Source organism: Cololabis saira, chromosome 5 (genome assembly GCF_033807715.1).
Source record: "Cololabis saira isolate AMF1-May2022 chromosome 5, fColSai1.1, whole genome shotgun sequence".
Taxonomy (NCBI): Eukaryota; Metazoa; Chordata; class Actinopteri; order Beloniformes; family Belonidae; genus Cololabis; species Cololabis saira.
The window spans coordinates 48,255,411-48,271,914 of record NC_084591.1 but is presented as its reverse complement, the minus strand read 5'-3'; the positions used below and the strand labels follow the sequence as shown (position 1 = coordinate 48,271,914).

At 41.3% G+C, this 16,504-nt stretch overlaps 1 protein-coding gene and 1 pseudogene across 1 annotated transcript in view; both read right to left on the bottom strand.

The window, feature by feature from the left end:
* The window catches only part of phaf1 (phagosome assembly factor 1), a 20,962-nt gene extending 10,475 nt beyond the window's left edge, over positions 1-10,487 (bottom strand). Inside the window, exons 1-2 of the mRNA XM_061722809.1 lie at positions 10,436-10,487; positions 10,355-10,387 (exon numbers count right to left, since the gene is read on the bottom strand). Coding sequence (XP_061578793.1) covers positions 10,355-10,387; positions 10,436-10,487 — 85 coding nt within the window. The remainder of the gene's footprint in view (positions 1-10,354; positions 10,388-10,435) is intronic.
* An 848-nt stretch (positions 10,488-11,335) lies between these two features.
* LOC133444919 (zinc finger BED domain-containing protein 5-like) lies at positions 11,336-12,842 on the bottom strand (annotated as a pseudogene).
* Between the last annotated feature and the right edge of the window lie 3,662 nt (positions 12,843-16,504).

Here is a 16,504-nt window from a genome sequence, read left to right as displayed (position 1 = left end):
TTGAAAGGGAAATTGTCATCTGAACTGATTAGAATGCTGTTTTATGAATATTCCCAATACATTTGTCTTTTCTCCTTCAGCAGTCGAACAATGTGGACTTGTCGACGTAATGTCTTTGTCTGACACTTCTGCTATGCCTCTAACACAGGTGGACAGGGTGGAAGTAAATGAACTGGAGTTTCCAACATCTGCAAGCAAGCATCAGTGATACCTGCTGCCCCCTTGCAAATATCACATATCTCTTTAACTGCACTTCATGATATGGGCTTATATATATTGTGCGACTTTCTGTCCATAACTTTGAATTCACTTCTCTACACAGAAACGTTGCTGCGACTACAGGAGAGGGGCTAATTGTAGCTGCTTTTCAATGTACTGATTAGTGGAATGTGTTCATGGAGCACTACCAACACAAAACAAATCAAAAATATTTGGAGAGAAAAAAGTGAAGAGATTGGCTGTCATGTATGTTGGCTGTACTGGAAGTCACCAGGAGGTGATACTGTAAGACTGAGAGCATCATGGTCAATGAAACTTTATTCAGTTTACCTCACGCTGCCTCACGGTCTGATATATTACATGGTGTCAGAAATTGATTGAAAAGACGGAAAGACGGACCACCAAAGACCTCCAGGGACATTACATTTAGAAGGCAATCTTGCAGAAAGTTGGAGAGTATGGATACAAAAGTTTGAGATTTATCTCATTGCGAGCGGAATCTCCGAGAAGAATACTTTTGAGTTTGATGAAGATGTTGATGGACTTGAAGGCTTAAAATAGCTGTTCAGAAGGTACTGGAACCGCGAAAAAAACGTAACATACCAGAGACATTTGTTTAATACCAGAGTGCAAGGCCATGCTGAATCCATTGATACTTACGTCACAGATCTTAAAAATAAAGCAAGAGACTGTGAATTTGGAGATCTGACAGAGTCACTGATCAGAGACAGGATCATCTGTGGTTTTACAAACGATCATATCTGAGGCAGATTGCTAAGAGAGCCCGAGCTAACGCTACAAAGAGCTGTTGATATTTGCCGTGCAGCAGAAGTTAGTCAAGCCAGCTCAAAAAGCTACATGAAGAGAATGACGTGCAAGTTCAAAAAATACACAAACAACACAAGCACAAGAAAGACAGACCACAAACGGAGAAGGAAAGATCACATGCAGATTGTGGACGATGCGGGTACAAACATGAAGCAACACAATGTCCAGCAAGTGGTCAAACCTGCAACAAATGTCACCATAAAAATCACTACGCCAAGATGTGCATGAGTCGCGGACAGACAGATAACCGCCGGACAGTACGAGGTGTGGAATGTGACACAGCAAGTGATGATGAAAATGACATGTTCATTGGAACAGTGCATGTTAATGAACAAGACAAGCATGTGAACAAAGTGGTTGTGAAAAGTGGCAGAGTGGTCTGGAAAGAGACTGTGAATGTCAAAGACCAGCCAATCACAGTGATGATAGATACAGGTGCTGCCTGTAACGTCATGTCAAAGAGTGAATTAGAAAAGCTGAAACTGAGTTATGACAAATTGAAAAAGTCAAGCTTCAAGCTAGTGGGCGTTTTTGGACAGAAAGAAAAGCCACTGGGGCAGAACAAAGACAAACAGTATGAGATAACATTTCAAGTGATAAGGCAAGAAGTAAAAGCAATACTGGGAGGCGAGTCTAGTGTTGAGCTGGGGATGGTACAAAGGATCTATGGAATGACAAGAAAAATACAGACATCTTGTGTGAATATGAAGATTTATTCACAGGACTAGGCTGTGTGCCTGGAAGTCACCATATTCAAGTAGATCCTGAAGTTTCATCAGGAAAAGTTCCAGTCGCTTTAAAAAAGGACATTGAGAAAGAACTGAAACGAATGGAAAGCCTTGATGTCATAGAGAGACAAACAGAGCCCACAGATTGGGTGAGCAGCAAGGAGACCGTGGTAAAACCACACAAAATGAGAATATGTCTTGATCCACAAGATTTAAACAGAGGTAGAAAAAGTACAAAAATATTGTACTTAAGTAAAAGTACAAATTTTCTGCTTGAAAATTACTTAAGTAAAAGTAAAAAGTACCCATTAAGAACATTACTTAAGTAAAAGTATAAAAGTACCTCAACTTAAATATAATAAAGTACCAAAAGTACGTGGTGTAAAATGTACTTAAGTACAAAAGTAAAAAGTACAAAGTACAAAGTACAAAATTGAAAGTACAACATTATTTTCAAAAGGATTGCAAAGAAATGAAGAATCCAAGAATTTGCTTACAACTCTAAATAATGGTGATATTATTCTGACCCCTTTAGTGTTTGTTTCCATTACCCCATTTTAATTTCTCCCTTTGCTCATCACTGCTGCTGTTCCCCATTGGCCCCGCTGACAGGTAAACCCCCAGCCTGTAGTATGCAGTGACAACATTAAGCAACCCCAGCTGATAAAGGATGAGACTTTTGAACTTTTAAATGCCAAAACCACCTTAGAAGGGGTGGAATCAAAGAATGATGCGCATGGACACGCGTCGGCTGCCGCTCAAGGCTGATTTATGGTTCCGCGTTACACCAACGCAGGGCCCGTAACCTACGGCGAGGCTCTGCGTCGATTTAACGCGGAACCATAATTCAGGCTTCAGTCCTCATCGGTACTCGCCGCGACGGCGGTTCCTCCGGCCTTCCGGCCCGCCTCTGCGGCGCAACTCTCCCGGGAGCTGCGGCTCCTTCTCGGTATATCCACGCGCCCCCCTTCCTTCCCGTCCGCCTTATGGTTCCGCGTTAAATCGACGCACACCTTACGCCGTAGGTTACGGTGTAGGGTGTGCGTCGCCGCGTACCCTACGCTGTAGCTCTGCGCCGGTGTAACGCGGAACCATAAATCAGCCCCCGCTGTGCTGTTCTTTAATTTGTTGCGAGTAACGACGTGTCCAATTTTAAATATAGCGGATTAAAAGTACGATTTTTTCCTTGAAAATGTAACGAAGTAAAAGTAAAAGTACAGAAAAATGAAAGTATCAATAAAAGTACAAATTCTCAAAAATCTTACTTAAGTAAAATAACGAAGTACTTGTACTTTGTTACTTTACACCACTGGATTTAAATAAGGCGATAAAAAGAGAACCCTATCCTCTCAAGACAGTGGAGGAAGTAGTAGCAGAAATGCCTAACGCAAAGGTTTTCTCTGTTTTGGATGCCAATCATGGCTACTGGCAGATCCAGCTAGATAAGGAGAGTTTACTTTAGTTGACTTTAGTTTAGTTTAGAGAGCTCCAAACTCTGCACTTTCAACTCACCGTTGGGAAGGTACAGATTTAAGAGACTTCCTTTTTGTCATATCCTCAGCGCCAGAAGTCTTTCAGAGGTGTTTGGAGCAACATCTAGAAGGACTTGAAGGAGTGGTAAATGTTGTTGATGATATTCTGGTGTGGGGTGAAGACCAAGAGACACATGACAACAGATTGAGAAAGCTACTGGACAGACTGAGAAGCATAAACATGAAACTCAACAGGGACAAATGCAAAATTGGATTAAATGAAATCAGCTACATCGGACAGGTATTGAGCAAAGATGGACTGAAACCAGACATGGGAAAATTGAGAGCCATACAAGGAATGCCAGAGCCACAAGACAAAACAGAACTGCAGAGATTCTTGGGAATGGTGCAATATGTCGCCAAATCCATCCCAAATCTCTGGGAAGAGTCTGCACCACTCAGGAGGTGACTGGAAGGAGACACTATCTGGCACTGGGAACACGAACAACAAAAGAGCTTCTCAAGACTCAAGGAACTTGTGAGTAACACACCAGTGCTGAAACATTAGGATGTGGAAAAGCCTGTCATACTCTCTGTTGATGCAAGCACAAGTGGTCTAGGAGCAGTAATCTTACAAGAAGGACATCCCATAGCATATGGCTCCAGGTCGCTAACCGATTGTGAAAAACGATATGCTCAAATTGAAAAAGAGCTGGGGCCTCATTTAAAATGGACTGCGTAGAATTCATACTAAAAGTGCACGTACGCTCAAAAGCCGAAAATGCCGGGCGCAAAAAAAAATCCGGATCAATAAAACCATGTGCATGCACACTTGCACGCAATGTTCTCTTTATAAATCACAGTCCAGCTGGAAGGTTGCGCAGCTGAATCCGCCCCATATCCCGCCCTCTACACGCCCACTTTATACCTTCATGAGCATGCGCAGTGGCTTCCTGCAGCCTGTTTGGCGTCAGAGTGAATGAAACGTGTCGAGCCACCGTGCCACTGAATTTCACTGAGATCTGAGATCTATATGTTTTAGATGAGGTGGAGGACAGGAAAACGACATTATTTGGTGGTGACAGTAAAAGTAGAAAGAGTATATAAATAGTATAAAATAATTAAAGCGAGTGAGTGGCAGCACGCCGTTACTGCGCTAAACGCTGTGAGTGCCCCGGCGCAACAGGGGGGGCATGTCCCCCCGTCTCTTCAAAATCATGTTTTTGTCCCCCCCACTTTTTACAGTTTAAAAACTAACGGTAGGCTCAGCCTGTAATTGCAAATCATCAACACACCCTGTGCGAAAGCGATGCGAGAACGGCCCGGCCGCCTCGCTTCATCCCCCGCTCCCCCCTCCTCCCCTCCCGTCTCCCCTCAGAGCTGCTCTAGGCTGATTTATGGTTCCGCGTCACACCAACGCAGAGCCTACGCGTAGGTGCGCGTCACCGCGTACCCCACGGCGTAGGCTCTGCGTCGTTTTAACGCGGAACCCTAATTTAGGCTTACACCCGCACGTAAAGGTTTCACGCGCGCGTAAAACTCATTATATATATGAAAACAAACCTGTGTCCCTTTATGGGTTCCGTATAGCCCCTAAACGCTCTACAGACCCCCTAATTTGTTCTGTCCTAAAGCGGTGGGTGACGAGGAGGTTCCCGGCGTGTCCTGCAGCAGCAGCACCAGAGTCCTGACTGACGCTGAGCTTCACACACAGAGGGACACGATCAGCGCTATTATATTATAAGTCTGATATGTGATGACATTATTAAGAGTATGACATGAATCTGGCTTCATTTCAATTCAATTAAATTCAATTTTATTTATATAGCGTCTAATACAACAGATGTTGTCTCTAGACGCTTTCCAGAGATCCAGAACATGAACATAAACATAAACATAAACATAAACCCCCGAGCAATTATTACCCGGGAACACAGGGCAGAACGCAGCTCCCGAGGCTCCAGCCTGCAAACATGCACAAAAGAGAAAAAAGGGGGGCCGGCACAAGAAACTACAGGAACGATGGACAAAAATGATAGCTATGAGATATTTATAATAAATAAAAATGGTAATGGAGAAGAGAGGCAGGGAAAAGGAGAGGAGAAGAAGGGTGAGAGGCACCGCCCAGCGGATCATGTCGGTGCCCCCTGCAGCATAAGCCTATAGCAGCATATCTACCGCGAAGCTATATTTGAGACTAACTATTATAGTTTTGTTCTATAGCTGCAACTATGACTACTGACTCTAACACACTAAAGTTTACACTACCTAGAGATTTACCAACACCAGCTAGAGGTTTACTAAACATTAACCATAGGCTTTACTAAACAGAGAGGTTTTAAGTTTAGTTTTAAAGGTGGAGGTGGTGTCAGCCTCCTTAACCCAGATTGGAAGTTGGTTCCAAAGTAATGGTGCCTGATAGCAGAACGCCCGCCCTCCAAATCTACATTTGGATACTCTAGGAACTACGAGTAAACCTGCACCCTGGGAGCGGAGAGCTCGGCCAGGAACATAAGGCACTATCAAATCTTGTAAATACTGCGGAGCTAAGCCGTTTTGGGCTTTATATGCAAGTAATAAAATTTTAAATTGAATTCTGAATTTTACAGGTAGCCAATGGAGCGACGCTAACACTGGAGAGACGTGGTCTCTCCTGCTGATTCCTGTCAGCACTCGTGCTGCTGCATTTTGGATCAGCTGGAGCCTATTCAGCAAATTACTTGGACATCCTGATAACAACACATTACAGTAATCCAGTCTAGAAGATACAAACGCATGAACTAGTTTTTCTGCATCACTCTGCGAGAGGATTTTCCTAATCTTTGCAATATTACGGAGATGGAAAAACGCTATTTTACAAACCTGATTAACATATGGTTTAAACGACAAATCCTGATCGAAAACAACACCAAGGTTTCTCACAGTTGCACTGGAAGCCATCGCAACACCATCATTTCACCACCTCACAGCCTGCGTCGCCAGTTCCCCGTGTCTTAAGTAGATTCTTATGGGAGGGTCGGGGTTGCCGTAGGGATACGCAGATTTTTCAGTTAGTTTTTTCTTTTTAGATCCCAACCTTTGCGTAGAAGGTGGCTTCCGCATCTTTCAGGCCCTTTTTGTGCGCAAGCAAGCTTTATAGATGAGGCCCCTGCTTGCTATTGTTTTTGGCTGTGAAAGATTTCACCAATACCTGTATGGGAGATCTGTGCAGGTTGAATCGGATCACAAACCCTTGGAGACAATCTTTAAAAAGTATCTTCACAAGGCCCCAGCCAGGCTGCAGAGGATGTTAAGGAGGCTTCAAAAATACAGCCTACAAGTGACTTACAAGTCTGGCAAAGAAATGCACATCGCAGATGCATTAAGCAGAGCCAGTCTGAAAGATCTCCCAGATGTCACACAGGAGAAGGAGTTGGAGGTGAGCTACATGCTACATAGCCCAACAGCTACCAGTTTCAGAGGAGAAGCTGAGTCAGTTCAAAGAGGCCACACAACAAGATGAGACGCTGAGTCTGCTTATAGCAGCAATACAGGACGGATGGCCAGAGTCAAGGAGACAAGTTCCAGAGGAACTACAACCGTACTGGACTTTCAGAGAACAGTTAGCATACTCTGATGGACTTGTGTTCAAAAATTCTAAACTCACATGGGAATTGTGAAAAGTAAGGAAAGGGCCAGAGACACTAGCGGAGCAGGCGGGGGGGCAGAGGGGGCGGCCGACCCGGGCCCACTGCTGCGTGGGGGCCCACGCCGAAGAGGAAAAAAAGTGTTCTGAATAAAATAAGGAAAGTTGGACTATATAACAATTGCGTTCATAAGGATAACGTTGTTTAAAAAATACAAATGAAAGAAATAGTCCCTTCTCCCTTTGTGTAATAAAAAGATAGAAGAGATAAAAAGTCGAAAGTATGAGATAGAAAGTCGAAATTATGGGATAAAAAGTTGAAATTATGACTTTTTATGTCATAATTATGACTTACCGTGGGGATATTTTTATTTTTAAGGCTAAGATTTCATCTTATTTTTTTCTTTTACTGGACAATGGGCTTCCATAGACATCACTGGATGTCATTTGATTTTTATCTCCAGTTTGATACTTCTATCTTAAAGTCTGCATTAAGTTTATAATTAGGTTTGACATAATGACTGGTAAATCCATGGTGCTGAAACCTCATGTGATGGTTCTGACCGTGTGCTGCTGCTGTGGTTGTGTGTCAGAGGGCTGATCTGTGGCATTTTTTTAGCGATTATGTTCTAACGGGGATGTTTAGACCACAAGGGCCCATCTGGAATGCTTGGCCCCCCCGGGGCTGGGACCCCTGCTCCGCTCCAGGCCAGAGATATCCTATTTTGGCCAGGGATGGCCAAAGAGATTGAAGATGTGATACAGAAATGTGCAGTGTGCAACAAGCACAGAAATCAAAATCCAAAAGAGCCCCTGCTATCATCCAGTCCCAGAGAGAGCTGGGTCAAAGGTGGGAATGGATTTATTCCACTTTAATAATGCTGAATACATTCTCTGTGTGGACTACTTTTCCAAGTACCCTGAAATCATAAAATTAAGCAGTACAACAAGCAAACACATCATAAGTGCTTTGAAATCTATTTTTGCCAGACATGGTGTGCCTGATGAACTCTTCTCTGATAATGGAAGGCAACTAGTCAGTGGAGAAATGCAGGAGTTTGCAAAACACACATACCACCTCAAGCCCAGAGTTTCCGCAATCAAATGGCCAAGCCGAAAGAGCCATTCAAACAGTGAAACGTCTGCTAAAAAAAGCACAGGACAGTCACACGGACCCATACATTGCTCTGTTAGGGCCCGATTTACTAAAGGTTTGCGTGTGTTAAAACGTGTGCAAACTTGACAGCACCCGCAAACCAAAGTGCCAGCTGATCTACTAACAGCGTGCAAAGAGGACTGCGTCTCTCAAATGCGCAAAATAGCACACGCTGTTCATTTAGTACTTTTGCCCTGATGAATAATCAATATGGGGCGTACCCGCCAGAAATCCTAAATACTGGGAGGGAAAGATGCAAATTGATCCATTTACCACACGCCATGAGATTTACCAAGCCTGAAAGTTTTTGCGTGGATTGTGATTGCGTCTATATTTAATACGTTCGAAAGGAAGGTGCTAATCTCCACATGCAAAAGGAGAAATATTTTATGTGAATGTTAAATCGAGTATTATTCAGCAAAAGGTTGCCACAGGAGGCACATTCATTTTTTTATTTGTGATAATAAATAAATCATGTGTTTTCATGGAGAAAAAAGTGTTTCTCATTGTGCGCCTATACTTGTTCTGCAGTTGTCATACCCCGGTGTTGTGCAGTATTCAGCACCCCTGCCGTGAAGAGCACCCCCTCGTCTGACAAAAATGATATTCTCATTCCGTGTTCTGTTCATGTTCTGTTGTCCATGTTCTGTTTAGCGTCCAGTTTTGTGTTAATGATTCATGTTTAAATTCGCTCATGGATTCGGGTAAAAAAAAAAATCGGGTGAATGGTTATTGATGTCATTAATTAATAGCCTGCTTACTGTGTTGTCTTCCATAATATTTGTAAATATATATAATATAAACTCCTAAGTATGTGTTTGTGTGAGTGTGTATATATAAATATATTGAAGTGTCAGTGTGTTGTTTTTTTTCTTGGTCTACTTATCATTGAATATACGAGGGGGTGCTTTTCACGGCAGGGGTGCTGAATACGGCACAACAATTTGCCTCTTCCACTAATATCTCTATAACTCCAACTCGTCAAATTTCATTTTGCGCTTGCGACTATATCCTGCTTTCCATCCACTCTCCATGGCGCAAAGTTTGCGCCGCAAACCGTAAGACACGCAACACCTCATTTAAATACTGAGGTTTGCACCTGTTATCAATTGCGCACGCAATCTTAGTTGATCACCCGCAAAACACACAACAACAGCACACGCAAACTTTTTCAGTGCACACGCAATTTAGTACTCTTTATTTAGGATCTTAGTAAATCGGGCCCTTAGAGTACAGGAACTCACCACTGAGTGGAGTGAGTTATTCTCCTGCACAGGTTCTGATGGGTAGAAGATTAAAAACAAAGCTTCCAGTTTCAAATAGCTGCAGCCCCAAGTCTTCAAACAAGTAAGAAACAGTTTGATAAATAGACAAAACAAGCAGAAACGCTACTTTGATCGTGGCACGAGGAACCTACTAGAAGTGAAAGAAGGAGAAAGAGTGAGAATCAGGCCACGTTTCCACGTAGCCGGGTATTTACAAAAACAGATATTTCCCCCTCTACGTTTTGAAAAATATCCTCGTTTACACGAACCTGCATAAATATCTGTTAAGGTGCTATGAGCATCCAAACCTGCAGGGGGCAGTGTAACGAGAAGATAAAGTCATGCTAGCCAATCAGAATCCTGGAAAAAAACATCAACAAATGACACATGTGAAGCCTGAATAATATGGTTCCGCGTTAAATCCACGGCGTAGCCTACTGTACGTACGGTGTGCGTCGCCGCGTACCCTACGCCGTAGCTCTGCGTTGGTGTAACGCGGAACCATAAATCAGCCTTGACTGCCAGTTACTTCCAAGATGAACGAGAGTCTTTGGTTTGGAGTGACAGAGAAGTGGAGTTACTTTTAAGTGTGACGTTAGAATATAAAACAGGTAAAATACAAGAAAATATTGACGGTTACAAACAAATTGTAAACACAGGTCGCACTCATGACGCTGGTGACGTTTCTGTCTCATAATGTGACGTTCTGAAGCCTAAATGTCTGTTTCCCTCTGTTTACAAGCAAATGTGAAAACTGAGTTTTTAAAAAAATCTCCACTTTGGCCGGAGTTTTCAGAAATTATGGTTTTTGGAGACTTTGAGCTTCGTTTTCGTGTAAACAAACGGCCAAAACGCATGAAAACACCACAGTTTTTGCTACGTGTAAACGGGGCCTCAGACAGCAGAACACCCTGCTGTTATTCTGAACACACATGATAAGCCGAGGTCCTACATTGTTCAGACAGACAAGCACCAAATCTACAGAAGGAATAGAAGACACATTCTGAAAACAAAGGAAAACTGGACCGTAACACAACCAACAGAGACTGACGACAACTTACCTGATCCACCGCAGCTGATGGAAAATGAACAATCTGCAGGAAGAGACACTGAACACAGTGAGGATGAGGAGAGACTCTTACCTGAGAAACAGTTTCCTGCAGCAAAGTCACCCTCACCTACTGTCACACCCATGTTGAACAAAACAAATGAAACTGTGAAAACCACACGTTATGGGAGGCCAGTAAGAGTTCCTCTAAGATTCAAAGAATAAGGACACGTGTTAAAAGAAATCTGTTCCAAAATGTTTCTGATGTCCTATTGAAATCACCTACTAATTAGTTGCAAGTTTAAAGACAACTGTGTTGTGGTTTATATTGTGATATTAAAAGAAACTGAGTTAATAGCTGGAGTACAAATGAGAGAAACAGTTAAGTATGTTAACACATTTTTGTTATGAAACTGAGTTTGTATATTACAAAAGGAAAAAAAATCTAAAGAAAGGGAGATGTCACGTGTGTGTGCTGTACTGGAGGTCACCAGTAGGTGGTGCTGTAGGACTGATAGCATGATGGTTTACAGCAGGGGTCACCAACCCTGGTCCTCGAGGGCCGGTGTCCTGCATGTTTTAGATCAGTGGTTCTCAAACTTTTTACACTTGGTACCACCTGAGAAAATAATTTGCTCTCCAAGTACCGCCTAATGACCAACATTAAAGTACAGTAGCGGAGTAAGTCAAAGTTTTCATGAAAAACATTTTGAAAGTTTTATTTAACAAGTTTATTTAATATTGTTGACAACTGTAACAATCATACACAGATGGAACACTGTGTTTAAAATTGGAAAATTATAAACTACTGTACAAAATCTATCAAAATGCACTGCATATGAAAATGAAATAAACATTGTAATAAAATAAATATAAAACAAATCTTCAATGTTATTTGAAACTGTACTTAAAAATGTAAATAAAACTGTGCTGTGCTGAAATGTTATAACTTTACTGACTTCACTTAAAAAAAAGACAAAAAAATAAAAACAGGCTATGCCTGACTACAGTTCTTGCTGTTTCTCAGCTTTAGTGACTCCTTTCTGAAACAGAGACAAACACAAACACAGAGACAGAACAATAAGATTTAAGAATAAAAAGTGTGGAAAAGCATTCAGAATAAGAGTTCCAATTAAACATCCACAGATATGATGACCACTTACATGAGCTTAATGTGATGGGTGTGCTTGCCTCTGTGAACACAGTCGGGGAATGTCTGGGTCAATGGAGGTCAGTTTCAGTCTCAGGTTGGGCTCAGCCTCCACTCTGCTTCTGTACTTTGTTTTTATGACAACAAGTGAAGAGAAGCCTTTCTCACACAGGTAGGTGGTTGCAAAGGGAAGGAGAGTGCGCACTGCTTTGTCAGAAAGCACAGGGTACTCACTGTACTGCTTTATCCAAAAGTCCAACGTGTGCTCTTTGAAAGAAGCCTTCAGTGTTTCATCACAAGATAGTTCTATCAAACTCTCCTGCTCAACAGCATTTAAGTCTCCTGAGACCATGTGGGTAATGTCAATGGTGAAGGGATTTCTCATCCAGCTGCCAGCTCCATCTTTGTGCAGCCCTGGGAAATACTTGCAGAACTGTTCTCTGAGTGAGGCAAGGTGTGCAGCGATGTTCTCCCTCACTCCATCTTCAAGCATCAGGTCATTTTCTGACAAAAAACTCTCCAACGCAGGGAAAGCTGAGACATCACCTGCTCTGACTTTGATTTCAAATAACTCAAGTTTTTTTATCAGTGCATTTATTTTGTCCTGCACACCAAAAACATTTACAGAGAGTCCCTGTAGTCCCAAGTTGAGTTCATTTAAACGAGAGAAAATGTCTGACAGGTAGGCCAACTGGCAGAGCCACACTGGTTCCTCAAAAAGGTCTGCGAAGGGGGAGGTTGTTCCTTGCAAGAACAGATGCACCTCTCTGTGTAGTTCAAACAGCCTCGAAAGCACCTTCCCCCTTGAGAGCCATCTTACTTCAGTATGAAGTAAAAGCTGGACATGCTCACTTCCCATCTCCTCACAGAGCACGTGAAATAACCGAGCATTCATTGGTCTGGCCTTGATGAAGTTCACCGTTTTTACAGCTGAATCCAGCACAGACTTAAGCTCTTCAGGCATCCTCTTCACTGCCAGCGCCTCACGATGGATGCTGCAGTGAGTTCAGCGCATCTCGGGCGCAACCTCTCGGATGCGAGCCACTACCCCGCTATTACGGCCAGTCATTGCTCTTGCTCCATCCGTACACACACCCACACACCTTTTCCAGTCCAGTCCGTTCTCTTGCATAAACTCATTTAGTAGTTGGAATATTTGGTCTGCTGTAGTTCTGGTCTGAAGTGGTTGACAAAACAACAAATCCTCCGTAGCTGCACCGTCATTTTCATATCGCACGTAAACCAATAATTGTGCTAAATCTGCGACGTCTGTTGTCTCATCAAGCTGTATGGAAAAATATCGGCTTTTTTTAACGCGTTCAATCAGTGTGTTTTTAACATCGTTGACCATGTCTGTTATTCTTCTTGATACTGTGTCGTTTGAAAGCGGCACGAAGTTTAACTTCTTGGCAGCATCTTCTCCACACATGATCTTTGTCATCTCTTTGGCTAATGGTAAACACAGCTCTTCTCCAATTGTGTGAGGCTTACCGGCTCTGGCGATCTGGAGGCTGGCACGATATGATGCTTCCTGTGCTTTGCTTGTGGGTGTACCATAGGACTGAATCGCAGACTTTGACTGCTTCAGTCCTTCACGTTTTCGTAAAAAAAAACTCACTGGTTTGTCCGCAAGTGCCGGGTGTTTGGTTGTTAGATGCCGGGTGAGATGCGAGGGTTTCATTGATTCATTGGACAGCAGGTCACCACACAGCACACACTGCGGTCTGGGCTCTTCCTCTGGTCCACTACAAATAAATCCAAATTTGATGTAGTTCTCGTCATATCTCCTTACTGTTTTTTGTCGTTTTTTGGTAACAGTAGCAGATGTTGTGGGGCGGCTGGTACTGGCGTCACTGTTCGCGCTTGTGCTAGGCTCACACACGTCCTCCTCTTCGGTTCTTGTTGTCTCCTGTTGCACATCTGTTTTTGTTGATTTAAGCCACGACAATAGTTTTGTTGAACGCTTCATTTTAAAAATCCTTGTTATTACGGTAACTAAACCATCTTCCGCTACAAGCGGCGTCTGCAGCGGCGGGAATATTGCCTACATTACCCAGAAACACTTGCGGCTTTTTAAAATGATTAACTTAATTCATTGTCTTAATTTTCTTTATTTTTTGTCATCGGTTGATACAGTTTTTTCATACATTCTCATATATTAAATAGTGTTTCACCTTTTAAATTATTAATTATTTTTTTTAGTATAAGTGATTATTTTGCGCGCCGTACCACTAGAGGGAGCCCGCGTACCACTAGTGGTACGCGTACCACAGTTTGAGGAAGGCCGTTTTAGATGTTTCCCTGCTTTAACACACCTGATTCTAATTAATCATCGTCATCAGCTTGTCATCCAGGGCTGCACAATTCTGTTAATGACACAGTCACTTGTATCATGGTGCAATGAAGCAGGGAAACATCTAAAACCTGCAGGGACACCGGCCCTCGAGGACCAGGATTGGTGACCCCTGGTTTACAGGGACCTGACGGACGTCAATAAAACTTTATTCAGTTTACCTCTCGCTGCTTCACGGTCTGATATATTACAAGAACCCTCAGCCCTAATTCAAAATAATACATTTATGATTCATAACATGACTGAACACTTTACACCTACTTACTTGAAACACTTCCTTGAAACTAATTTAAATAGCTTATATATTATTTTGAATATAAATAGATTGTAAATAAATAAATAAATGCTTTATAAAGCAGTCAAACATGTCCTTTAGGACCACAAAAGGGATTGTTGAGCTCTGGGCCCGGTTTTTCAAAAGGTTTAATCCGGATCAAATTGATCCGGATTTAGTAACCCTTTTTTTTGCTATCCAGGATCACGTAATCCAGCTTACTTTTGAGCCGGTTTTTCAAAGCAACATCGGATTGGATCAATCTGATCCGGATAGAAACTTTTCAGGATCACCAAATCTGGATAACCAGTGCTCAAATAGGGTAGGAAACACAATGTAGAACTATAGATATGTAAAGAGCAACAAGGGACGCAATAGTTAGACACTATTTCTGATTTGGATTTGTTTTGGATTTCAAAAACCAGTGATGCCATTGCCATTGCTTTGTTATTCTGTTTTATCATTGCATGCATCACTAAAAAATCATCTAAAAACAAAACAAAAATATTTTTGATTGTGATGAATTATAATATTATAATTAGTGACAGAATGATATATATTATTTGTGGTCAATATTGACAGCTGTTTGGGGGATTATTTTATGAGGCCAAACTCTTTCTACTTTGCTGTAGGCCTATACTGAAAGGCTGAATACGTTATAACCTACCTAATCACTGTAGCCTGACGGATGAACAAATCAAATTAAAACCTTATGAATAAATAGGATATCTTGTAGGCTATACTGCATGATCCAAATATAGTGTTATTTGATACAATTTTAAAGTTTCATTACATTTTGGGCCTGAAATCTACGCTGAATCCACCCTTCTGATGGGATCAGTTTAATCCCGATTTTTTGGATCAAAGTGATCCCAATCCTACTAAAAAGTTTTGAAAAACCCAAACTGAAGGTTTGATCCAGATCAAAACCAGGATTGGATTACGTGATCTAATCCGATTACGTAATCCGTTTTGTCTTTTGAAAAACCCATTTTCATGATTTGATCCAATCCCTTATCCAAAATCCGAGCGGATTACTTTTGAAAAACCGGGCCCAGAGTTTGGATTCACTGCCCTGTGTTGCAGGAGGGATTTGCTGCCACCTGTTGGTAAGATAAAGAATTTAATTTAACCGAGTTGAGACTTTGAGAGGATTTCAGCAGGATCTTGTCTGGAAAAATGTCCTTATTAACTTATCCTTTAAAATGTCAACACATGTAATTGTGATTCATATGTGGTTTTATTATTTCACCCTCTAGCCAATACTCGGTTTTGAAAGTATGTACACATGTCTTTATTTATTCCAAAATGCTAAATAACTAGTTCCAATATCAAGGTGGATTTCAAGATTGCCAAACAATTTTGAAACATCTTCCACATATTTGTACAGTAGCAATTCCTTATTGAATCTTCTACATACACTGCACGTACGTGTTGCTCTTGGCCAGGTCTCCCCCAGAAAAAGAGATTCTTTTTTTATCACAAGGGACTTCCTGGTGAAATAAAAGTAAAATAAAGAAAAACCACAAAAGGTGTTTATGTGTATTTTGTTCTTTTTAAATTACTATTTTTAAATTAAACACTGTTACTATGTAAGGCAAGGCAAGTTTATTTCTATAGCATAATTCAACAACACAGTGATTGATAGTGCTTTACAAGGACATTAAAACATACATAAAAAGCACGATTTAAAGTTTAAACAATAAATAATAATAATAATAATAATAATAATAATAATAATAATAATAATAATAATAATAATAATAATAATAATAATAATAAATAATACATAATAATTAAATACAATTAAAGACAAGCAGAGATAAATTAAAATAATTAAATAAATAAAATGCAAGAAATAAAGGTTGTAGTTCATTATGGTGGATTACTGAAATGCAGCAATAAATGAAAAGGTTTTCAACCTTGATTTAAAGCAGTGTTTTTCAACATTTTTTGAGCCAAGGCACGTTTCTTTCATTGAAAAAATCCTGCGGCACACCACCAGCTGAAAACGTGGGGGGAAAAAAAGCTTATATTAACAATATAACGTCTTGAATTAAAAATAGGAATCTAATAAACACAAAGAAAAAAGTATTTTATAATCTTTCATATTGATACTCATCAGTGTGAAACCTGGGCCTGTTTGGATGAACACAGAGCTGATATCCTGGCAGGTATTGATGAAAGACACACACAAAGCTCTTCATCCAGAGCTCTCAGTCTTAATCGGTTTTTAGTTTTTACAGCAGTAAGGCTGGAAAAGCTCACCTCACACAGGTATGTTGTGGAAAATGGGAGCAATGTCCAAACAGCTTTGTTGGCCAGCATGGGGAACTCCTTGCTCTGCCAACCAAAAACTGTCCAAAGGCAGGTCTGCAAATCTTAA